General features: G+C 34.2%; 1 protein-coding gene across 1 annotated transcript in view; it reads left to right on the top strand.

The window, feature by feature from the left end:
* The window catches only part of EYS (eyes shut homolog), a 1,820,808-nt gene that overhangs the window by 1,011,824 nt on the left and 782,839 nt on the right, over positions 1–26,145 (top strand). The window contains exons 25-26 of the mRNA XM_068550856.1: positions 14,754–14,944; positions 19,213–19,304. Coding sequence (XP_068406957.1) covers positions 14,754–14,944; positions 19,213–19,304 — 283 coding nt within the window. The remainder of the gene's footprint in view (positions 1–14,753; positions 14,945–19,212; positions 19,305–26,145) is intronic.

The following is a 26,145-nucleotide window of genomic DNA, read 5'->3' as shown; positions in this document are numbered from 1 at the left end:
TTCCAAATTGATTTCATCTATGCCTATAATCCCAATCAAATTCTATAACAGCTCTGGTTATTTTATAACTTTGGGAATGCCTCGTATTTTCAGACTGTATAATTTTTGCCATCCAAGTAGTTGTAAAAAATATCTCACTGGAGTAATTTGCAATCCTGGTATACTAATAAAGACTAGTATTTTCCCCTGTGTTACTGGTAGTTCATATTTTCTCTTTTGAGAAGAGTCTTTCCAAGATTTCTATGCCTTTTTTGACTGTATTAATTACTTTTTTCTTATTGAATTGTAGTTTTAGTTTGTCTGTGTCTAACTTTGGATACTGACCTCTTGTCAGTTTTATGTTTTGCAAATATCTTCTTACTGTTTGTCTTTTATTTTCTTTAGCGTTTTCAGATTAACAAAGTTCTTAATTTAATGTCTTCAAAAAATCCCTAGTTTTTTTTACGACATTTTTTTTGAGGCTTTTAAAATAAATACTTATTTTTCCCAAACTCACAAAAATATTCTGCTATATGTTCTGTCAAAAGCACTAAAAAGTTGCTTTTCCCATTTACTTCTTTGGGCCACATACAATTGATATCTTTACATATGACTTTTAATTATGAACAATTTCAATTTTGTCCATAAGCATGAAAAATTGTCTCAATATCATTTTAAATAGTTGCTCCAGAAAGGAGAGAAACTCCTACTCACAAAGCTCCCCTTAATCTTTTTAGACAAAAGTGGTCAATACTTTCTTGTTCTTGATTTCTACAGTTTTTAAATAACTTTAAGGAAAGTCCTCTTCTTCATGTTAGTTTCTTTTCAGAGAGTTTTGACAATGCTTAATTCTTTGTGCTTCCATTAACTTCCTCATGTCTTAGAACTACTACTTAAAACCCCTCAACTATTTAGTTTTGAAGGGTATTTCCCCATAGCATACCCTAGACATAGAGAGGGGTCTCTAGTCACACCCACCTCTCTTCCCAACATTTCTGCTGCTCTACTAAAACATAGAGAAAGTACTCTTGCCACAAAATTAAGAAGTTTGGAAAACAGCCTTTTCATGTGCTGAAGTTTGTCACTGTAAATGGCAAAGAGATGTTTCCAGTGCAGCACTTTTATATTTGTGATTTCAGGTAAATTTAGAAATACTACATCATCTTACTTGTGTCCTGCATTTTCAGGTTTGTTCCTTTTATCTTTGTTTCTTTGCCTACTTTCTGATTGCTGGAGCTTTTTATTGAGTTTATCCTCTAAAATTGTAGTTATTTTCTCTTTTTCTATTCCTTTAATGTTGATCTTTAAAATTTTATCATACATACTTAGTGTATAAAGTTTATCAATATTTATTCCATATTCTTAGCAAACACAAGGATCGTTGAGCACTGTCCCTCATCTCTGCTCCTCTTTATCTAACATCATCTTCCATTTTACTTCCATCTTATTTGTGACTATTATTATATTATACACATATATTAGAAGAATTCAAATCTAACTGAAAGATATAGATTAACAATTAGCATTCCAGTTAAGTATGATGAGTTAATCACATAAATATCTGTGCTTCCTCCTGATATTCCACAAATAGTGAGATAGATAGATATAGATATAGATATATAGATATAGATATAGATATAGATTGCTCAGACAAAGGTAATGTAGAGGAGAAAAAAGATATAAAATTTGCAAGCTGGAAAACAAATGAACAAGGGCTGTTTTGTCTGAAAACAGACTAAACAGAGCTGAGAATTTGGAAACTAAAATTAGGAGTGGGAAAAATAGAGAAGCATGGTGATTTATAGCACAGAATCCGCAGGAGCCTCAGGAAACAGCCACACCAGATAACTGGGAGTGTGAGTGAGAGTGGAGTGAAAATCCCACTAGTCAAATGCTTTAGAGCCGATACATTTTTCACGAAACCATCTATGTACTGATGTATCCAGCAGTCCTTGAATGAAATCAGACTAATTTTTAACCTTAATGTGTCAGGTTACCCTGCACAGCCCACTGAGCCCACTGAGACATACGAGGACATCCAGATGACAAGAAGCCTCAAATCTTTACAAGATATGTCCTCAAGGAAATTCATATCTTTTATTTCCCGATTTTTATTGCAATTTTTTCTCTAAATTAACATATCTCTATCTTTAACAACATCAGAAGCAAAAGGAGACATTTTAAGTTACAGTATAAAACTAACCCTCAATAAAATTGTTGAGTAGAAGTTGTTTTAATACTAGAAAAATGGAAATATCAAGTGATTATTACAGTTTTCAGACATTCTAACAGTTGACACATTTTTTTTAACATCTTTATTGGAGTATAATTGCTTTACAATGGTGTGTTAGTTTCTGCTTTATAACAAAGGGAATCAGTTATACATATACATATGTTCCTATATCTCTTCCCTCTTGCATCTCCCTCCCTCCCACCCTCCCTATCCCACCCCTCTAGGTGATCACAAAACACTGAGCTGATCTCCCTGTGCTATGTGGCTGCTTCCCACTAGCTATCTATTTTACGTTTGGTAGCATATATATGTCCATGTCACTTTCTCACTTTGTCACAGCTTACCCGTCCGCCTCTCCATATCCCCAAGTCCATTCTCTAGTAGGTCTGTGTCTTTATTCCCATCTTACCACTAGGTTCTTCATGACCTTTTTTTTTTTTTTTTTCCTTAGATTCCATAAATATGTGTTAGCATACTGTATTTGTTTTTCTCTTTCTGACTTACTTCACTCTGTATGACAGTTGACACATTTTAAAGTCTTATTATAAGAAAGTAATTACTTTAAAAATGTTTGACTTACAGGTGCAGTATAGATAAATGGTGTAAAATATCAGTAATTTTCTGGAATGAAAATCCAGTTGTTTTGCTTAATAAAGACAACTTGGCTCTTTTATTTAGTAATATGAGTTCCAAATCATTTCTCCGAAATCAAAATAGAGTCAACACTCAAAATATGTGCCCTGGAAAAACTAAAACTTACTAAAGACGTCATATAGTGCCCCAAATTTGCACAACTATGAAGTAATGAATCCCCATTCAAGTCTTCTGAATTCAGATCCAATAGTTCTACCATGAAAGTTATTGTTCTTGATTAGATCCTTTTTCAGTAATATAAAGGCATTTCTGCTAACCCACCAGAACATCCACTGTCACTAGAATATAAAGAAAATAAGCTTAGTATTTAAAAAATGTGACTACAGAAAACAAACTGTATTGCATGTGTGTGTTCCTCAACTTTCCATCAATACACTCCAGCATGGTACCCCACTGCTTTTCTTTACTAATCCTGACTCTCTAGCTGCTGCCTCCATGCTGGGAATATCACTTTTTTGGCTTATAAACCTTCCTCCTTGGACTCTCATAATGAAAAATATATCATTTCTTCTTTTTTTCTCCACACTTTATTCCAAAAGAATTAGAAGTGGCTTTTAAAAATGCCACATAGTACAAATAAGTGAGGAAACATGCCAAATATATGTGGTTTGTGCCTTGACTTATATTAATGATGAATTTTCATATCAGTAGAAGGTGCATGAAAGGCCAGTGGGCCTTCTTAGAGCTTCCTAAATGTGGCTGTTCTCAAAATAAATCCTCTAACCTGTCACACCTGCAGGAAAATGTCCATGTGCAAGAACCACTCCCATCATGGGCACCTTAAAGACTGCTCTGTGTGCGTGTGTGTTTGTGTGTGTGTGTGTACCCATATGTGTACACATACACGAGAGTGTATAAAATCATATTATCTGTACACTTTTATGTGCATAGCCTGACTTTAATCTTATTTTCTGGGTCCCACAATTTTGAGACACATGATTCTGTTTTTCCTTTGTACTCTTCCCTGTGGCCAGCTGCTGGTTAATAGCAGAAATCTAACAATGTAGAAAGAGCAGATGAAGAGTTGAAAATTACATTTAATTAAAAACTGAATGCTAGGAATAAAGCGAGATATGGATAATCACTATTAACACCTCTATTTCTTCCTTGTCCATCAGTAACGTCTGAGCATTGAAAAGAATTAAAGCTGATAATTGCCAAGACAGCTTGAGGAGGATAATTAGACTGTAGGTATTATTGAAATAACATGATAGATAGTAAAATAAAGTACATGAAAAAAGAATATTAAGTGAGTAAATATAAAGTATTTATGATTCTATTTAATTACATATGAGTAAAGAATTAACTATTCATTTTTTTCAGCACAGGAAAAATATTTTACTTTTGAAATGTTGCCCAGAATAAGCAACAACATATCTGGAAAATTAGAAAAGTGTATTTCAAGTTTTATTAATTATAACATGAGTTATTATAGGAGAGGAAAACCTTTCCCATCTTCCCTTCTCAGAGCTTTGGGTGGTCTAATAATTAAATTGACAGATTAACAGAAGAAAATCAAATTTGATTTTGTATATACAGAAGCTCATAAAAATATGAGACTAAAGAAGTGACCAAGGTAGGCAGATTTTGTAACTTTTAGACAAAGAAACAATAAATATAGGAAGATTTAAAATTAAAAAAAAAAGAAGTTTAGGCTAGGGGTAGTAAATTAAAGAAGTAACAAAGTTTGTTTCTTCAACCTTCTCTACGCTGAATTCCTTGTCTCTGGTGATAAGCAGTCTCTTTACCTCCTGGTACAGGGACGACACCCTTCACATGGGAGATTATATTCTGCTTTCAGAGGACAAAGGAGTGTCAGAGTTTCCTTCATGCCCAGGTTTTTTCTTAGTACCTTTAATTCAAAATAATTAATATGGCAAAGTGGCATATTTGGGGGCAGCCTGCCCTCAACCCCATCATTATACAGAGTGTTTGGTTACATCACATAGGGGATGGTACTGTAGGATCATTTGTATTTTTATTGTACTGGAAATTAACAAGCATTACACATTAGCAATCAGTTTTTAGCACTTGCTAAATTTCTACTTTATTCCCAACCATCATAGTCCAAATCTTATGACTTCTGATGAATACACAATGTGACACACCTATGTAAGTTTATCCATGATTGGTCCCCTAGAATCTATTATCATGATACACATTGACAGATAAAGTTACTCTTTCAACATATTTTTTTCATTTTGTCATTATCAATCTTATAAAAGGAAAGTTTAGGTTGTCAGAATCAAAAGAAAAAATAAATACAAAGACTTCTCAGCATGAAAATATGAGTCCCTCCTAAATTTGCATGAGCATCTTTCCAGAGCTCTCAGAGCCCAGGAACAACAAAAGAGCCCTGAGTTACTCATTTTGTTTTCTCTGTAAACTCATTGGTCAAGGAGATGAAGGGTTAAAAAAAGTAACAAAAGTCTCCCCAGCGTGGCCACATACTCATATTATATAGCCTATAATATTTCTTAAACAATACACAGTAGGAGGAGGAGAAGGAGGAGGAGATATTATACGAATCATCTCAAAGATTAACTATAGCTTAATTTCAGAGTATCTTTAGTAATCAAATAGTTATGTAAATTAGCTAAGAACTCAATGATTATTTATAATTTTTTAAAAAGCCATACTCGAAAACTAGATTATAGGCACTTTGGAGCCCACTGGAAAGCGGGGCACAGTTTGTACATTCAATGATACACATCATTACACGTTCTCGTACATTATAGAGAATGTAAGAATTCAATACGAGGATCCACACTGGACCTTTTTAAAAATGAATACTGTATTTTGTTAAAAAATTCCAAAGACTGTATGTTTCCAATAATTGATCAGCAGCCTGTTCACACAAAATAAAACTGGTGTTAAAGAACATGAGTTTTGATAAAAGAAGCCCATTTCTAAGATCTATCACTTTGATCAAATTACCCTATCTAAGCTTCAGTTTCTCAGATAGAAACATAGGGTTCATAAGAACCTAGTCCTTACACACTTTCCAGACTGAAGTGAGACTCAAACTAGATGATGCGTGTAAAGAGGAAAAGACAATGGGGTATGAATTACCTTATTAACAAAATTTACAAAATAATTATCATTATTTAAAAAGTTAGCTTTATTCATATATTTTGTTCCTGTAAACAGGTAATAAAACACGTTAAAAAAAAGTGAGCTGCTGGGGAACAGAGGGCACTTCTGGACCTCACGGCAGCCCCAACACACACCACCTTGAAATCCTTCGGGTTCTACGTAGATGTACTGAATGTGGCCACACCATGTGCTTCAGACCTTCCTAAATATCTGCCTCAGAAAAATGTAGAACATATTCTTATAACAACTATTTTAAAAATAAATTTTGCAAGATCTTTGTTTCATTGTAGGAAGTTTCTTTCCCAAATACAGACTGGAGCAAATTCTTTGTCTAGCACTTCCACACATTTTATAACAGAACAACCTTCTTATTGCCGTTGTATTGATGAAGAAACTGAGAGAATCAAGTAGGTTAAAATATTTATCCAAGATCTCACAATTTTAAATGATAAAGTATATAATTAAACCCAGGGTTCCTAACTAAAATTATATTTGTTGTAATTACAAGATCATAATAGGGGCCACCCTAATTTTATGGGTAATCATTACATTAAATGAAATCTTTTGTAGTTATTTTAGGATGTTGTACAATTCACAATTTTATAGGTTGATACAGAATTTGGGTGGCAAATAAAAAAAAAAAAAACTCCAGAAATTAGAAATGGAAATTCACATTGCCCAATTTATTTAATAAAGCTAAATAAAACTTTAGTATGCAAGTTAGAAAGGGAGCCAGGAAAAATGAAAATTAAAAGGCAGTCTCAATCATCAGAATAGATGCAAGTATCCTAAGCATGGATTCTTGTAATGAAATCCATATATGTACATACATTGTAAGCAAATGGGATTTATTTCTGGGATAAAATAAAGGTTTAATATTAGAATATCAAAGTTATTTACAGTATAATCATATCAGTAAGTGGAAAACCGAAAAAAATTAATATTAAGGTCTGCTAAAAATGTCAGTGAACTACAGAGTAGAAGGGAAATTCCTTTTACAACACTTGGTATCTTTTTTCTGTGTCCCTCACAGCTTCCACCTGGCCTTCTTTGTTGTTGTTGTTGTTGTTATAACTCTACTGAGGTATGACCTGTATCGAGGTATAATTGACATATAACATTATATTAGTTTTTGGTGTAAAACATAACAATTCAATATTTGTATACATTGTGGGATGATCACAACAATAAATATGTTACTGAGTCCAAACTCATTATGCTCACCACATAACGGGCCAATTAAGCCAGAGACAAGGTGTTGGGGCAGGGAATAGTGACTTTATTCAGAAAGCCATCAGACCAAGAGGATTGTGGGTTAGTGTCCCAAAGAGCAATCTTACCTGAGTTAGAATTCAGGCTTCTTTTATACTAGAACAGGAGAGGATGTGGCTGGTTGTTGCAGACTTCTTGGTGCCGGCCAGACTCCAGAGAGGATGTGAATCCTTTGTTCTTGCAGCTGTCCATGTAGCTCTGGTCACCATGTTACTGTAAGCGTCCAACAAGACAATTGTTATTTTTTTCTGTAATTTTTATCTCTGTATGAATGGAAAAGTGTTATATTTTTAAAGAGCCTTGAGAATGGGCTATCCTGTATATTTCATGCTATAGGCAACATTCCTTTGCAAAGGTGCAGAGCCAGCATGACTAAGCACAGGCAACAGAGCACAAAGGTTAGAGCTAAAGGAATAGATCCAACATGGAGTCAGGTTTGTTCTTCTCCTTCAAATCTAGTTACCATCCATCACCATACATAGTGTCAACAACAACAAAATTAATCAGTAGTCAATGTAAGAAGAAATGGAAAATTTTATTTGAGCCAATCTGAAGATTATAACCTGGGTGACAGCTTCTCAGAGAGCTCTAAGAACTGTTCTGAAAAAGTAACGGGGGGGAGGCTAGTATATATGTGACTTTGGTAAAGGGGTATATATGTGCAATCAAGCACTCATCTTGGTAGAAGGCTACTGCTACTTCTGAGGAAGAGAGATCTTAGTTAATGGTTTTAGCACTTTTCTAAGTATGGGAAGAGGCAAGAAACTGAGTTCATAAAATTTTCTCGTGAAAATATTTAACTATCTTAGCGTCAGTTCTGCCAGGTTTCCCACAGCACAAAGTGCCTCATCTTGATCTTCACCCAGAATTCCTTTCAGGATGTACTGTAGGTCAGTGACTACAATGGCTAATGTGATTCTTGTAGAACTGGATGGTGGGCAACATTCTTTATCTTACAATCCCTCCCCTTTTGGTCTTAATTTCAACCAAGGTTTAGGAGGCATTTCATGACTAATTTGCCCCATAGTTCAGGAATGCTCAATCCCAGGTCTGTGATGATTTCTTGATAGGTCACTCAACGTGCTATTACTGGTCTAGGCCTTGTTAACAGTAACTGAGGAGGAGTCTCTCGACCTCCTGTCTTACTGGTCTGTTACAATCCAGGAAATTGTTCCCTCTTGGTGCTTCTTCCCATATCTAGATTTAAACTACTACAATCATTGCTCTTATGGGACTATATATTTGATCAATTGTTTCAAGTCACCTAATCATCATTAATTTTATCAGAGGCTCAGTCACACATTTGTTAATGCAAGAAACAATAACCTTGTAAAAGAGGCAGAATACAAGTAATAAAGCTAGTAATGTTAAAAGGTCATAAGTATTTAAGTTAAGAACTTCCCTTAGGTGTGGCCCAGTGTCTCCGCAGGTTGTCTGACCAGTCTGTTCTGCACCAATCACTATCTTTAAAGGAAATGATATATTGGCATCATACCTAAAGTTCACCTAAGGTGTCTGCACGTACAAGGCAAGAGGTGGGTCATCATGACCCCTTACAGGACTGAGAAAGAAACATTACCTTCTAAGGAGTTACCTGGCTGGTACCAGAAGAAGGAAAATTGATCTTTATGGTTGAGCAGGTATTTCTGCCCTTGGGGAGGTCTGATTAACACAAAATGAAGATGCACAGTGCACACTGGAAGGGAGGGAGGAGACCCAAATGGGCAGAGAAAGAATTTTATGTTTAAATTTTTCTTGTCTTGCCTTAAAATTTGAATTTTATTTCATAAATAGCTAATTTATTCATTTTTGTGATGAGGACATTTAAGATTTACTCTCTGACTCCCTCACCCATTTTTGCCCACCCTCATCCCCATCCCCTCTGGCAACTAGCAATCTGTTCTCTGTATCTCTGAGCTTCCTTAATGAGTTAGAAGGTATCACTTATAAAAGAAGAGCAAAACACTACACTCAAAAGTGAAAGCTTAAAAGCCTTCCTTCAAAACAAACAAACAAAAAAACCAAATCTCATTTTAATTATTTCAGTTCATTGTTTCTTCTGATGGTCCTAAGCAATGTAATAAGCTAATAAGACAGTTTAAGAATTAGAAACAAAAGAAAGATCTCATTACTCACAGATGATACAGTATTGTTAAAAATAGGAGAGTTTAACCAGGTTGCTCCATATACAACAGTCGATTGCTTTTCAATATGCCAACATGAGTGAAATATGTAATATTACAAAGGACTATTTAAAATAGCAACAAATTCAGAAGGTTTCTAGAAGTTAACCTAAGAAAATATGCACATGACCTTTATAGAGAAAAGTTATAAAACTGTATTAAAAATGTTTTAGAAGCTCTAGTAAAATGGAGACATATATATGTCCATGTGTAAGAGGATAAAATGTCACGAAGATATCAATTACTTACAATTTTTTTCCATAAAATCAATGGGATTCAAATTAGTTTCTATTCAGAGTGTTTATGTAATTTAAAAGGATGCTTGCACATGTTACTGATTCCAATATTTGTATCAAAAGGCACAGGACAAACAGTCAGTAACACAATCCCAAGGAAGGAGAATATGCAGCATTGCATTACTCGATATCAAGACGCATCCCAAAGCTATACTAATTAAGTCAGTGTTTGATTGGCTTGGAGTTTACAGTCTGTCCAATGGAATAGGATAATGATCCCGTAAATAGACCTACATACAGGAAGGGGATGCATGACAGAACTGGGAATGCAGATGAGTATGGGAAGGGTGCCTGCTCTGTAAGTTATCCTAGGATAATTGGCACTCCACATTAAAAGACAAAGGAGAAAGAAAGGGCTGGAAAGAGTCTATACAGAGTCAATACTAGACAATCCTGCCGTAGACAACTGGCCGAAATGTTTTTAAACAGGAAAGTGGCATGATTTGATTTGTGTTTTACTTCCTATCCTGTGGGTGACTATTAAAGGAATTTTCTCTGATAATCTATTTCCATTTGCCAGTGAAAGGAAAATATTGTGATCATAGGTGCTGTGCTTCCTTTCACAAGGACTGCTCATTGCTTTCAGAGAAAAATGTATTCAACTGTTTGACTAGTTGTCTCTCAGCTTGTCTTGCAATCACGTAATTTCTTAAATCTGCCTCTGTAACTCCTATTTATTATATATTTCCTTTGGCTACACGGAGGAGTCTCTGCCAATCTTAAACTGCACTTTCTGGCTTTGCATTTCAGTAGTGTTTGTTTTGATAATTTTTTTTTTTTGCATTATACGATTATACTTGCTCTATAAATTATGTCATTGACTCACAGTCAACAGACCAATCAATCTGTGAAAATCTATGACAAGAACAAATATTTCATAATTTATTTTAAACTATGCTTACTTCCCACAAAAGCATTTTCAAATGGCATAAATCTTTAAATTGACAGGAAAAAAATCATCATTTTTGAAAGCATGAGTAGAGTGTTTAACAAACCTGGTACATTTTAACAGTGGGTGAAGGTTAATTTGCTTACTTTCTCCTGCTTTATTTGTAGATATTAAGCTAATTGAGATGAATTTAAATGGACTACATAAATTTGGATTTTAAGGTGAATTAAACACAATTTAGAGAATGTGGAACTATATAGTATTAAACATGGAGAGTATTCTGTAATGGTAAAATCTAAACTCCTCTTTCTAGAAAAAATGGAAATTAAGAAAACCAAGTCACATGGTATTTCTGCAGCTGATATGTGGCTGTGATCTGCTCACTGGTAGAATCAAGACTGAACACAGGCTTCTTAATAAACTAAGTGCACCTTCCTATATGAATTATATTTATGTGATACATATAATCTTTTCTCAAACTGAAACTTCATTTAACAGAAAAATTTGCACACACACACCCACATATCACAAATGCCCACTATTTTTTTTTCCTAGATATTACCTCCAAAACACATGAAATAATAAAGGATCATTTTGCATTTTCAATTGTGAATTATTTCTTAACATTTAGTTACTGATACATACTCCAGAGAGAAATACATAGTTTGCTATGAATGTTTCTTTGAGTTTCTTTGAGTTTCTTTGAGTGATTATTCATGGATTACACTGATGTTGAAAATAATCTACTAGAAATAGGGTTAAATAATATATGTCCTTTTTAAAGTGTCCAGTCTTTATAGATTCATTATCAAACTATTAATATTGTAGGAGAGCTTGGTATTCAGTTATTCTCTCATAAGTTTCCAACTTACATGTTTAATCTTACATATAGTACACTAACCACAAAAAAGACTCCATTCTTTGAAATGTGTTCAGTATTTTGTGATATGCTAAACCATAAAACCAAAAGAAAAAGACTCAGCTAAGAATTACTTACTTTTTCTATATATTTACTTTATTAAAGGAAAATGTGCTGTTGGAGTAATTGTTCATAATTTATCAAAGAAGAATATTAACACATTAGTTTTATTTTGTTTGTTCTAATTTAAATATGTATTTATGCCTCAGAAGCTATATTTGCCATTTCTTCTAAAATATATTTATTCTATTATTCTTCTAATCTATTTAAAACCCTTCTTTGTGCTATGGGGGAAGGCAGGGTTACTGACTTCTGATTTTTCACTGAAACAGCTTTGAAGTTTTCTTTATCCTCATGCATTGGAGCTGGCTATGGGTTACTATGCACTGGAAATTCAAATAGTTGTGTGTCAAAAATTTCAACTGCCCACCCAGCAACAACCAAATTTCACATAAATTTTTTAGTGACTAGACTCATTTGTATACTCAGTATGCACGGTTAGAAATGAAGATAAGAACTATGTCTCAGAAGGAGAAGCAGAGGCAGGAAGTTGGAGATGAAAGTTAAGGTCTCTGGCTTGGACGTGTGATTTGCACTTCAAGTCTTTGATCTGCTAATAACCAGGAAACAAAGTATGAATCTGAGAAGTACTGGGATACCAACTTCATCTGCGGTGAACACTACCCCAATGTCTCAGTGGGAACTGGCCCCATCTTCATCGCCAGTGGAGGGCTTCATGTGTGACCCAGTTCTAGCCAGTCAACTGCTAGGAGAGGTTCATTCTACACTTGGGAAAGTTCTTCCTTCCTCTTTTGAAAACTGAGTGACTGGGGGCACAAATAAGGAGGTATGTCACTTAAGCTACCACTGGCCACCATATTAGAATCAGGAGAAAAGCAAGCCTTAGATTAAAGCTTGCCATATGAGTAGAAGAACAGAGACAGAAGAAATCCAGCTCTTTTATGAGGACCCAGCTGAGCCTCTACATACACAAGCATCCATCTGGAAGCCTGTCCTATCCTTGAACTTCCTTTTATGTAAGCCATTAAATTTCTTTGTTGCTGAAGCTACATTGAACTGGGCTTTCTGGTTAGTTACACCAAAAGCATATAACCTCATTCAGAGGTATAATTATAAAATGAGGGCATACAATTCAGATAACGATTCTTCTATTTGAAAAAATGAAAACCAAAATTCAGGAACTTGTAATTTAGTTCTAGATAATGAAAAATGTATGGAATTATAGCCCATCGTTACTGAATATAGTCTCTATACATATCTTTTCTTCACAAAACCATTCTGTAATTCCCACCACCATTCTTTTTAATAGATTAAGATTTTCACTAAGGGAGATGTGAAATAAAATCTGTATTCATGCATTTGAATAAGAAACACTACAAATATGGTTGAATACTCTATGCAAAATATTTCCTGATTTTTTTTAATTCAAACATAAGAAAATATAATTTTCCAACCACATTTAAAAACAAAATTAATTATATTTTCCATAAGAGATAGTAAGTGTTTTTTACATGTTTAAGAAAACCAAGCACTTGGGGTAGAATGCTGAACCAAACATATATGGCTCTTGACCTCATGTAGCTTACAACTGAGTGCATGTGTGGGCTTTTATTATAGAGCACTAATCACATGATGGCAAAGCCACTTAATTTTTAAAAAGTTAGTCCAAAAAAAATGTATCTTAAAATAATGAAATTAAAATAAGTTTTGAGTTAGCTATTGTTGGAAAATATATTTCTTTCTGAACCATTTTAAAGATATATAGTGTTTTCTTTATTTCACGAATGTTGAGTACATTCATGTTGTAATGTTAGTCTTTTTCTGAAAATGTGTTATGCTTTTTTACATTTTGAACTTTAAATAAAACAGATATTTGTCTCCATTCACAATTCATTCAAATAAATGGATGAAACTTTTCAAATTATTTAATGTTGTGCCTTCAACATCATCATTAAAATTCTACAAGGAAAAAATATTTGTCTATATAACATAACAACTAAAATAATTCGAAAGCCAAAATTGAAAGCATTGTTAATATTTTTAATTTTTAAGCAACTTTCTAATGAATTCCTTGATATTAAAAAATATGTATATGTTTTTATGTCTACAAAGCACAAATGTTTTCTGTCAGTATTTTGAACCGCCTTATTTCTACTTAAAAGGAAATATTTTCTTTGAGGTTTAGCTGATTATTTCCTTAGAGCTTTTTACAAGTTTGAAAATTTACACAATGAGTATTTCTAAAACTTTATTGAAATATTAAAATAAGAAAAATAATCTGCATAGAATGTAAACTGTGTTTAAGTTTTAAAATACAGATTTTATGAAGAGTGTTATCCTATGATGGGCAGTAAACTAAATCTCACATTGTTTCATGAATAATCTCTTCTATCAATATTAATTGTGAAACAATAAACAATTTGGAAGTTTTAAATGAGAGTTTGTGTATGTGTATGTGTGTCACAGAAGGAGGACAGAAAGGAGAGAGATTCAAATTCATGGTTACAGGAATATCATCAATCAGCAAGGATCAATCAAGTATTTATCAAAGAAAAGTAACTTTTAATAATGATATAACATAATTAACTTAGAGAAATCAGCTAACTAGGTTTCACTAATCATATATTTATAAATTTAAGAAATTAAATTGTCAAAGTATTTTGCTCAACATGTCTCCGTATTTTACTTGAAAGACTAAGGTTAATTAAAACATAAATCATTCAGAAAGCAAAAGAAAAACAAAGAGAAAGAGATGCTTTTTAAGACGCTGAGATAATAGAGCATTGCTACAAAAAGGTGGCAATTCCTTTATTTCCCAATATTCTTTGTCAGCCCTCAAATGCCACCAATCAAATTAACAATGACACGAATCAAAATTTTGTACCAACATCTTATATATACAGTGAATAAGGATGTCTTTAGAAAATGTTCCTATTTCTGGTGACCTGTAACATAAAATCTAGGTAAGAGTACTTGAAGATCTAGACATCCCTACCTTCCAATGAAATTTGATCATGATGCCCCCAGTACATATAAATTATGTCAAACCACTGTGACAATGGCAAAGAAAATAGGTGCCCAAGCTCGTCATAGGCAGAAAAGAGTCAGGTCAGAGCCATTTCAGAAAACATTATGCTAACGTTATAATGTGATATCCAACTATTGAACATTTACTTCCAACATAAATTGTATTTTCTTTCTGACTCCACAGATATCAGTTGTGTTTGTTATTACGGAGATTCCTATCTAGAATTTCGGAATGTGTTTTTAAATCCACAAAATAACATCTCCCTAGAATTTCAGACCTCCAAAGCCTATGGACTCCTGCTCTACATCAAACAAGACTTAGATTCAGTAGATGGACTTTTTATTCAATTATTTATTGAAAATGGTACTTTAAAGGTAAGTCAAATTTATTTAACATAAAATTTAGGAAGTTGTTATGATTCACCACTTTAATGGTTATTATCAATGTAAAATTTAACCTTAAATATGTCTTTTATACTCACCACCAGGCTGTGTGTCCTTTTTTTTTGTAATTTCTTCCTGTTTGGTGTACAATATTTATATATCAAAATAGTATATGCTTTGAATAGCTTTCATTCTCGTCTTTTCTCTATATTTTCAACTTTTCTTCCACAATTATATTTCCCAATTTCTCAATGATAATAATTTCTGCAATTTCTTATAACTTTAATGGCAGATGTGATCTGGGAACCCCTGGGAAACCCCAGGTTTCTTTCAAAGGATCTTTAAGGGGAACACTCTCTTTATAATAACATTAAGATGTTATTTGCCTTTTTCGTACTCATTTTCATAAGTGTACATAGAGTTTTCCAGAAGCTTCATGATGCGATGTCATCCCTCTGATCACTAGTGTAATGTGTACTTATATGTTTTTGTGTTTTAAAAGTCTGTTTTAATTTTAGTATTACACATATTGATAGACATAACCCAATAAACAAAACTCTTTGGGGCCCTCAATAATTCTTCAGAGTGCAAAGAGATTCCGATATCAAAAATTTGAGACTGCTCACTTAAAACTTGCCAGTCTTTATAATAATCTTCCTTTAAAAGCCCAAAATTACACAGCTAAATTTTGAAGCCAATTTTGAATTGAAAATGCGTGCTCTTTTCCCAAGACCATTCTACCTTAACAAATCACCTCATATTCCTGTTCTAAATACTCAGATTATGGAAGTCATCAAATCATTACTGCAATAAGGTAATTAACTCAACACAGTCTAGTATATGAAACATGACAACAGTATTTTTGCCTATCATTTCTTTTATGATGTTATTTAAATATGATATGAATTTCGATAATAGTGTGAGGTACACCTTCTAATTTAAATAAGCTAAGTTGTACAAGTTTGATTTTCTTTAAATACTCATCTTTCTTAAATAATATAACACATATACATAATTTAGTAAAATGTCTGATATAAACAAATGTCAACCAGATGTAGAAGATTAGTAGTGGTAGCATTATCTTTATTCATTCATCCATTTTTTCACTCATTCATTGAACATTTATCCATCCCCGGTGACAGTGCCAGTTTGTGAGGATTCAATGGTAAATAAAACACACTTTGTTCTCATATTGCTTCAAATTGATTACAGATAATAATAACAGGTGAAAATGGAACAAGAAAATAGAATTATGTAATGAATAGAAAACTATAATGAGCCATCAAACGTCAGTCTGACCCTTTAAGATAAGGTTTGCTGATCCCTGCTCTACAGCATTTTCCTAGACTAAGACCAGAAATTTCTGTTAGTCTTATAATAAGCAGAAAACATGAAGAGACCAAATGTAAGGAATTATAAAGCACACATAATATTGAGCCCTGGTCATGTTCAGCACATTTTTCTACTCCTAACTCAGCTCACAACTCAGCCAGCCCCTCTCACCACAGTGGATGTCTCCAGAGACATGGTGAACCACACCAGAGACTTGTAGAATTATCGGTGAAAATATGTATGAAATAATGGAGAATGGAGACTTCTTTCACTTTCAAATGGATAAAAATAAATTCAAATTAGTTGAACCAAGACATTTAGGAATTATAAAACTGTAATGGGTGAAGAGAGGTGTAGAATTTCTTTCTTTTAGGTTTTATGTCAAAGAAAATATATATATTGATTCTCTGTAATAATTACTATAATTTATTGGATTGCAATTACATGTTGGGCTCCAATTTAAGAAAATATATTAAGATCATGGACTCTAGAGCAAGAATGTTAGAGTTGGAACACCAGCTCGGCCATTTAGGGGTTTTGAGGTCTTGCAAAGTTTAAGCTGTCTGGGCTGGAGTTTACTCACTCATGAAGGAGGGTAGTAAATGTAGGTGTGAGGTTTAAATTAGTAAGTGGATAAATATTGTGAAGTTAGTGTAATACAATGGGTGAATAAGTAAAGGCATATAAACTCATAGAAGAAAGCCTGGGACATATTAATCCAATATGAGGAGTAGGTATTTCTCTCTGTATCTCACAAAGACCTCATGGGCGAGTGGAGGTTCTCAGAGTGTTCGGTATTACACATGCTCTTTGAACTCTTTCAAAGATGGTAGATCAGGAATTGTTACTCCGTTGTGTCAGTCCAAAATCCATGTTCTTTCCACACCCATCACTGTAATGATTTAAAGGAAATTTCAGTGCTATCTTATCTTTATGATTTTAAGATTTTCCTTATTCTGCTATGATTTTTCAAGACTATGCTCCAATTTCCTCAATCATTTTAAAAGTATAAGCATATGGGGAATGTATTTACAATACAATTTTCACAGAAGACATATTATGGTTGAACTCTTCCAGTGATCATAATTTAAGACCTATTCAAATTCTAGAAATGCAGAATTATTAGTCAAATGTTTTTTAGGAAATTTAAGTTTCAAAGATAAATGTATCAAAATTAATTTTTAAAACTATTTCATTGGCTCTTTCTAATAACAAGGAGGTAAGCAGATACATCCATGACTCAAATGTCAGTCCCTCCACTTATTAGCTGTTTCATGAATCACTGTGCCTCCCTGACTGGAGCAGATCACTCCCCCTCAGTTTCCACCTCTGAATAAGGAAGGTAATAAAAGGGTAGTACCTACTTCACAGATTTTTGGGTTTTTTTTTTTTGTTGTTGTTTTTCTTGTTTTTTTGTTTTGTAAGGAAGCAATCAGCTGAAACCTATAAATTACTTTAAAAATCCCTGGTACAGAGTAACAATCACAGTAGCTATTGTTTTATATATATCATAAAGGAGCTATTTATAATAAAAGAAAAAATTCAAATACAATTAATAAAATCATCCATTAATATTTTTAAATGTTTAACTTTTACATCCCTGAAGATAGGAATTAATAAGACTTAGCTGTACCTGAAAAATAATTTTCTGATACATTTGAACAAAACAAGGAGACTACCACCCCCACACACACACATTTTTGGCCAGTAAATTATCATTTAAACTTAAATAACTATTTTAACTAACAACATAGATCTCCTAGTGATGTACATAAGAAATAGCTAAATTATTATCCATGCTGCCAAAAATATTAAACATTAAATCTGGTCACCTTGATTGCATACTAGACACAGCATAAAAATGCAATAGACAAATGTGGCCTTTTACTTAGTTACACATGACTTGAGAAGAATGTACAGCCAAAGGTCACGCAACTGATTTTCTGGCAAAGTACATGTAGATATATTTGTTTTTGAAAATCTCAGTGCTGTTTAACATAGTTCTTAAAGTGAACCCTCAGTAGATAATTTTATAAAGGAAAGGAACCTTTCTGAGATGACCAAATATCATAAAAAGTTAAGATATATAGCATTATGTTTACCTTTGGATTACATGTGGGAAGATATAGACATATCAATTTAATGTAGTTGGATGCATAGGAGTTATGAAACACTATGCAACTGTGTTTCTTTAACTTATATGTGGCTTACAGATTTCTAGTAGATATGCTAAAGACTATAAAGGCCCTTCCTGGGAAAGAATGGCCACAATATAACTGATATACGTTCAGGAACATGCTGTTGAGAAGATGAATAGACCACTGCAGCCAATTCATGAAATTCCCAGGGGTGTCTGGCCAAGCATATCTACTATAGACATGATTTGCGCCTTTTAAAACCGTAACTCAGTTGGTCCAATTAGCAATAATCCCACAAATGGTCATAACCCCCTTCAATCCTCTGGAAGTTTAGGATGAATGATTAACTTTCATAATCTTTAAGTTTCCCTTGTGTGATGTTAACATCACTGTCTAAATGGTATACACTAGTGTTTGCATTGCTCAGTTGCTAGTATCTAAGGAAAATTGCCTATTAACACTCACTCCCAGCTAGCAGAAGAAGATGCTTTTCTCAACCAGGCTCCGCAGAATATAAGAAGAGAAACCAGAAGTGTGTGTGTGTGTGTGTGTGTGTATGTATGTGTACATGTGTATGGTTTATGTGTATGTATATAATATGTATGCATTTATGTGTTTTAATTCTAGCATTTATTAGTTGCGCACCTTGAGCTGTCACTTTAATTTTCAGACTTCTTATCTCTCCAACACAATAAAAATATTACTGGTAGGTTGTAATGTTCAATACAAAAATAAGATGTTAATTTCACACTGAAAAACTGTTTGAGGAAAAAATTTTTTTCCCCGTAGTACCACTTTTTCTGTGCTGGTGAAGCAAAATTGAAAAGCATTAACACTACTATTAAAGTGGATGATGGACAAAAGTATACACTGCTTATCAGGTAAGATACACTTTTTATTTCCATTTCATCTCATATGCAGCAAAGACTATTTCTCTGGATATTGTTCTTGCACTTTAAAGTGGAGGCTCTCCTGATTAATAGTCACATATTCTTGTATGTAAATGAATGTTCATCAAACCATTCTGTCTTTTCTATATGTCCTAAAATAGTACTGGGGAAAGCATGTTATAGGAATTATATTATCAAGGAATTTACATAAACGGGTTTACAAAAAGAAGCCTTGAAAGCCTCACAATGTTTTCCACTTAGAGGAGTTGTAAAAACAAACTGGTATTTCTTTTGATAAACAAAGTCAAATATATTCACTGTAGAAAATGTGGAACATTCAAAAAAACATAAAGAAGAAAAGTAAAATGATCCATTATACCACAAGAGATATAGAGTAATGAATATATATTATTATATTCCTAAAAGCTGCGTTTGAAGTTGACTTTACCCCCAAATCCTCACCAACATCAGATATAATTTTGCCAATCTGTTAAGTGAAATTGACATTTTCCCCTAATTTGCATTTTTTTGATTTTTAGTAAGGTCTAATTTTTAATACATAGTATATATTATGTGTTTTGCCTCCCTCCACCTTTTTTTCTAATTAAGTGATATTTTGAAACACACACCATCATCCTTATCCAGTACGTAGACTAACTAAAGTAAATTATTTGGTTATGGCAATAGGTTATTATTTGGTAAAAATAATCAACTGTTTAAAGCCAAAAAAATAAGAAAGCAAAGAGGCAAAAAACAGAGACTGGGAAAGAAGTAAAAGGAGAAGTTTTAAGGAAGTCTACCCTCTTTAAGGCAGAACTACCCAAATCCTATTGTCTAGAATCCAGACTCTTAGGGAAAATTAACGAAAAAACAATTTATTATCAACTAAATTGTGGAAAGGCTACATCACATATACCTTCCCTGACACTCAAAATGCACGTGTGCATTTTAAGACTCCTGAGATCCTAATTTAATAAAGTGTCGCTTTCTTTGCTTAACTCAAGACATAGGCACAGGAACCTTTAATGTTTTTCTTCAGCATTTTAACCTCTTGAATAACCAATGCTGAGGGCAATGCACTTTGGGAAATGCCATCCTAGCCAAAGTGATAGTTTCCCAAGGCAGAGTGTACCATCATCTGGACGGAAAGCAGGTCTATGAACATTGGGGTAGCAGTGAGAATTGTATCACAAAAGACATATTTGCACCCTTCAATGGAAACAAAGACAGGTGAGAAATGGTGGGAGAGACAGAGGGTGCACCAGAAGATGCTGTTCTAACTTGGGGCGTGTTGAAAAACGGTTAAAAAATAAATTGAGAACACGGTAATCATAGTTACAGTTTATTAAACACCAGTTATGTGTCAAGTCGTAATTCTATCACATATACACATTTATTCATCTCTAAGAACAATTTAATTATTAACTTTTATTATAGTTTCTTTCATTTTTTATTGAAGTATAGTTGATTTGCAATGTTTCAGGTATACAGCACAGTGATTCTTTTATACATATATATATATATATATTATTTTCCATATTCTTTTCCATTATGTAGTTTATTATTAGATATTGAATATAGTTCCCTGTGCTATACAGTAGGACCTTGTTGTTTATGAATTAACATTTTATTATAGTTTTACTATCATTTCCCAGATGTAGAACTAGGAGATAGAGAGGTTAAATACAGAAAAAAAAAAAAAAAAAACAGAGTTTGAAAAGGGCACAATTCCAAGGCTACTCCAAAACGTCTGAATATGTTTTAAGTCATGGGTACAATGACCCACGTCGTAGAAACATAGTATAATTTGATCTCTTATCTTCTTCTACCCTGAAAGAACTGCTGCATGTTCAAGATAAGATAAAGATAAGAATGATAAATGATGTGCCCTGCAAAAAAGCCTTCAAGCAGCAAGAACAATATTAATTAGCAAGCATTAAACAACCACCATATGCCGGATGCTTTAAAGACACACAATTAACTAAGCATCGTTGGACTGCCATTAAAAAGCATCACAGACTGGGGGACTTAAATAACATAAATTTACTTTCTCACAGCTCTGGAGGCTGGAATTCTGAGATCAAGATATCGGCAGGACTTGCAGCAACATGGCTGCAACTAGAGATTATCATACTAAGTGAAGTAAATCAGAAAGAGAAAGACAAATACTATATGATATCACTTATATGTGGAATCTAAAATATGACAAAAATGAACCTATCTACAAAACAGAAACAGACTCACAGACATAGAGAACAGACTTGTGGTCGCCAAGGGGGAAGGGTTTGGGGGAGGGATGGATTGGGCGTTTGGGATTAGCAGATGCAAACTATTATATATAGGATGGATAAACAGCAAGGTCCTACTGTATAGCACAGGGAACCATATTCAGTATCCTGTGATAAACCATAATGAAAAAGAAAATTTTAAAAAAGAATGTATATATATATGTATACATATATGTGTGTTTGTGTATAACTTCGCTGTAGAGCAGAAATTAACACAATGTTATGAATCAACTATACGTCAGTAAATTTTTTTTTTAAAAAGATATTGGCAGGGTTGGTTTCTTCTGACGCCTCTCACTTGGCTTGTATATGACTGTCATCTCCCTGTATCTTTGCACCATATCCTCTAGGTGTCTGTGTTCTAATTTCCTCCTCTTATAAAGACATTAGTCATGAGGGATTAGAGCCCACCTAATTGTTTCATTTTAACTTCTTATCTCTTTAAAAACCCTACCTTCAAACAGTCACATTCTGAAGTACTGAGGGTTAGGACTTCAACATATGAATGTGTTATGAGTCCATAACACTCATTTTGCACATTTCAAAGCTGAGGATCATAGAAAGTGAGCAACATTCTCAAGATCATATGGTATTAGTCAGTGGGAGGGCAAGATGAGAACCCAGATCTCTTAAATTTTTCTACTATAGCATGTCCAGTCTGTGTTTTAAAAGTGACGATATACTCTTTAAAGTGTTTTTTAAAAGAAAAGCATTACAACATCTCAGGGGTACCTATTTTTTCTCTATCCTCAGCACATGTCACTTTTAAGGATATTTAACAGCAAAAAAATCACTTTCCTTAAAGTTATATAACTACAATTTGTTTTTTGCTTTTTGCAATTTACACACACTATTGCTTTTTATTTTTATGAAAAAGTAGTTGACAACCTGTCTATATCTGGTCTAAGTTACCTAAATTCAGAAATATTTCTTCACAGGTTCTGGGTTTGTTTGAAGTAATGGAAAATTTATAGAAATATGCATTTTTCTTATTTTTATCATCTATAAAGAACAAAAGTGGAGCTCCATTAATTTTAGTTTTCTACACCTTTAAAACATACTTAGAAGTAAAAGGGAAAAAGAAAATTTCAATTTTAAGTTTAAATCAATTCAGGAATGCTGTGGCCATAATTTAAAAAAAAAAATTTAATATTCTGTGTATACGTTATTCTTTATTTTTTTCCTGGACGTGCCACGCAGCATGTGGGATCTTAGTTCCCTGACCAGGGATCAAACCTGCGCCCCCTGCATTGGAAGTGTGGAGTCTTAACCACTGGACCACTAGGGAAGTCCCTGTGCCCATAATTTTTTGATCATTAACATACTCTTTAAAGTAAAGCTAATGGTATGCACACATTTCACTCCCAACTCTACACTCTCATCTTGTTTCTGTTGGATGATGACGTTCCATTGCATATGAATATAGGAGAAGCATCCTTCCTCCCATGCTCTAGTGGAATTGTGGGGGAAAAAACAGCAAGGCTGTGCACAGCCTATGAAGAAGGGCTCTCTCAGAAAGACTGAAACAAATACTCTCTGTGAAAAAGTAACTTGAAAAACTCATTATTTTTGGAACAAGGAAAGACAGGATTTCTGCAGAGGAGCATGATACTTTTAAAAAAGAAACGTGTGACTGTTTAACCTAACAAAAGCAGGAAGGAAAATATGGAGTGCTTAAGTCAGGTGAAATGCACACTGGTATAGTAAAGGTACTAAAAGCACATGTACTAAAACTATTTTACTGAGATATTAGCTAGAGCTGTTGCTCATCTTTTAACGAAAGGGAAAGTACAAATGAAACCAAGCAGTGATGTTAGGCTGCAAAACCACAGCATATAGTACATGAAGAGGAAAAACAAACACAAATAGGTAAACATTTGTCACCCCACTCTTGAACACCTTGGTACGCTTAAGGATGGGGTGCTCTGTAGATTATATCAATGGGCTCAGTCATGGGTTCAATTGTGTCTCCAAAGGTTTGCATTGAAGTGCTAATCTCCAGTATCTCAGAATGTGACCTTATTTGAAGATAGCGTCTTTAAAGAGGTAATCAAGTTAATCTGAGTTCATTAGGGTGAGCCTTAATCCCATATGACCAGTGTCTTTATAAAAGAGGGAAATTAGGACACAGAGAGAGACATGCACAGAGGGAAGACAGTGTAAAGACAGAAGGAGAAAGCAGTCATCTACAAGCCAAGGAGAAGGACTTGGAACACATCTTTCTCTCATAGCCCTCAGAAGGAACCAACACTGCTGACACCTTGATCTTGAACTTCTAGCCTGCACAAATGTGAGACAATAAATTTCATTTGTTTAAGCCATCCAGTCTGTGAGATTTTGATGAGGCAGCCCTAGCAAAAAAATATAAGCTTTCTTGTCTTCTGGCTTCCTATGTGGTTCCATCAATGGGGAACACTGGAAAGAAATTCAAGAGGCAAGCAAGTGGCATCAGGATCTATAATCCCTTGACATTTGTATGGTGTCCCAGGGGCTGGATCAGTCCCTCCTGTGAAGGTCTCAGCTCCTGGCAGATGGCTCTCCTCTAAGTACTGATAACTCCTTTCTTTCTGGTGGCCTTTAGACACAGAAGTGGTATCAGAGTAGCTATGCTGTGGCCCAGGAATACTATATTATCCCTTGTGGTTCTACCCCCAACCACATCTTTATAAAGAGTTCATTTATACAACTTTATTCAATTTATGTTAGTTCAAATGTGTTTTTGGCTGAAAACATGAGTCTCCTCCAGTCAGCATGGCAGAGAATGGGTAGATGGTTTACTGGTGGGGGGAAGCAGGCATGGAGGTGGCATGTCTCATTCTCATTGGCATTCTGTTGGCTAGAACTTTGTCATTTGAACACACCTAATGGCAAAAGGAGCTGGGAAAGTTTTTCTAGCTTTGCATCCAGGAAGAAGATAAATGAGCTAAAACAATGTGTACTAGACAAGACGAGAAATATTTCTAAAAGGGAAAATAAGGTAACTGTCTATCTTTAGCAATAAAGACAAAAAATAATCAAAAAGCTTATAATACTTAATAGTTAAATTTCAACTATAGAATTTATATTTCTTTTAATCTTGGTTCTGAGTGGATTACTGGACTGCTTATACGAAGAAAATAGAAATTAATGTATATACTTTTTACTTATTAAGTTATTATAACTGCTCAAAAAATGTCTACAATATCATATTACCTGTTGTAAACAATTGCTTCATTCCGCTGTCTTTCTATGACTTAAATTATCCCAACAGATAACTGTCTTGCCTAAAGTATGGGTACACAATGCTTAGGAATGATAAATTATTTCATCTTCACACTGTAAACCTTGAACTTCTTATCTGTTTGAGTGGCAGAAAATAATATAAAAATGCAGCAGACTGTGCATTCAAAACACAGAGCAGTTTGAAAGAAATAACTTATTTTATATATAAATGTGTGTATGTATATAAACAAAGACATTGTGTGTATATATATAAACACTTATATATACACATACAACATATATATATATAAAGATAATTGGAACATTATAACCACAGCAAGCATCAAAGTTTCCTGCTTTGAAGATATTAATAATAAAGACAAGGACTAGACATGTATCAACTAAGGCAGGAGTGCTTTGGCTCACATGGCAGGAAAATCAGTGAGATAGAAAAGGAAAGAGAGAGGCTCCCACATCTAAAGAGATGCCAGCTTCTGACTGATCCCAGGCCTCTCAGACAGTTTGGCTTCAAAAACCCCGTAGTTGAAGGTAGTTCTGAATTAAGGTCTCAGAATTCCCTAGGAACTGGCCGTATGGCTGACAGGGTCTTGGTGCTCCAGCCTGGTGTCAGGCCTGAGCCTCTGAACTGGGAGAGCCGAGTTCAGGACATTGGACCACCAGAGACCTCCCGACCCCATGTAATCATAATATCAACTGGCAAGAGCTCTCCCAGAGATCTCTGTCTCAGTGCTAAGACCTAGCTCTACCCAACAGCCAGCAAGCTCCAGTGCAGGACACCCCATGCCAAACAACTAACAAGACAGGAACACAGCCCCACCCATTAGCAGAGAGGCTGCCTAAAATCATACTAAGTTCACAGACACACCAAAACACACCACCGGACACGACCCTGCCCACCAGAAAGACAAGATCCAGCCTCATCCACCAGAACACAGGCACCACTCCCCTCCACCAGGAAGCCTACACAAGACACTGAATCACCCACTGGGGGCAGACACCAAAAACAACAGGAACTACGAACCTGCAGCCTGCGAAAAGGAGACCCCAAACACAGTAAGTTAAACAAAATGAGAAGACAGAGAAATATGCAGCAGATGAAGGAGCAAGGTACAAACTCACCAGACCAAACAAATGAAGAGGAACTGGGCAGTCTACCTGAAAAAGAATTCAGAGTAATAAAAGTAAAGATGATCCAAATTCTTGGAAATAGAATGGAGAAAATACATGAAGCATTTAACAAGGACCTACAAGAACTAAAGAGCAAACAAACAATGATGAACAACACAATAAATGAAATTAAAAATTCTCTAGAAGGAATCAGT

The sequence above is a fragment of the Eschrichtius robustus genome, chromosome 9 (assembly GCF_028021215.1).
Source record: "Eschrichtius robustus isolate mEscRob2 chromosome 9, mEscRob2.pri, whole genome shotgun sequence".
Classification (NCBI taxonomy): Eukaryota; Metazoa; Chordata; class Mammalia; order Artiodactyla; family Eschrichtiidae; genus Eschrichtius; species Eschrichtius robustus.
This window is presented reverse-complemented; position numbering and strand designations above follow the sequence as displayed.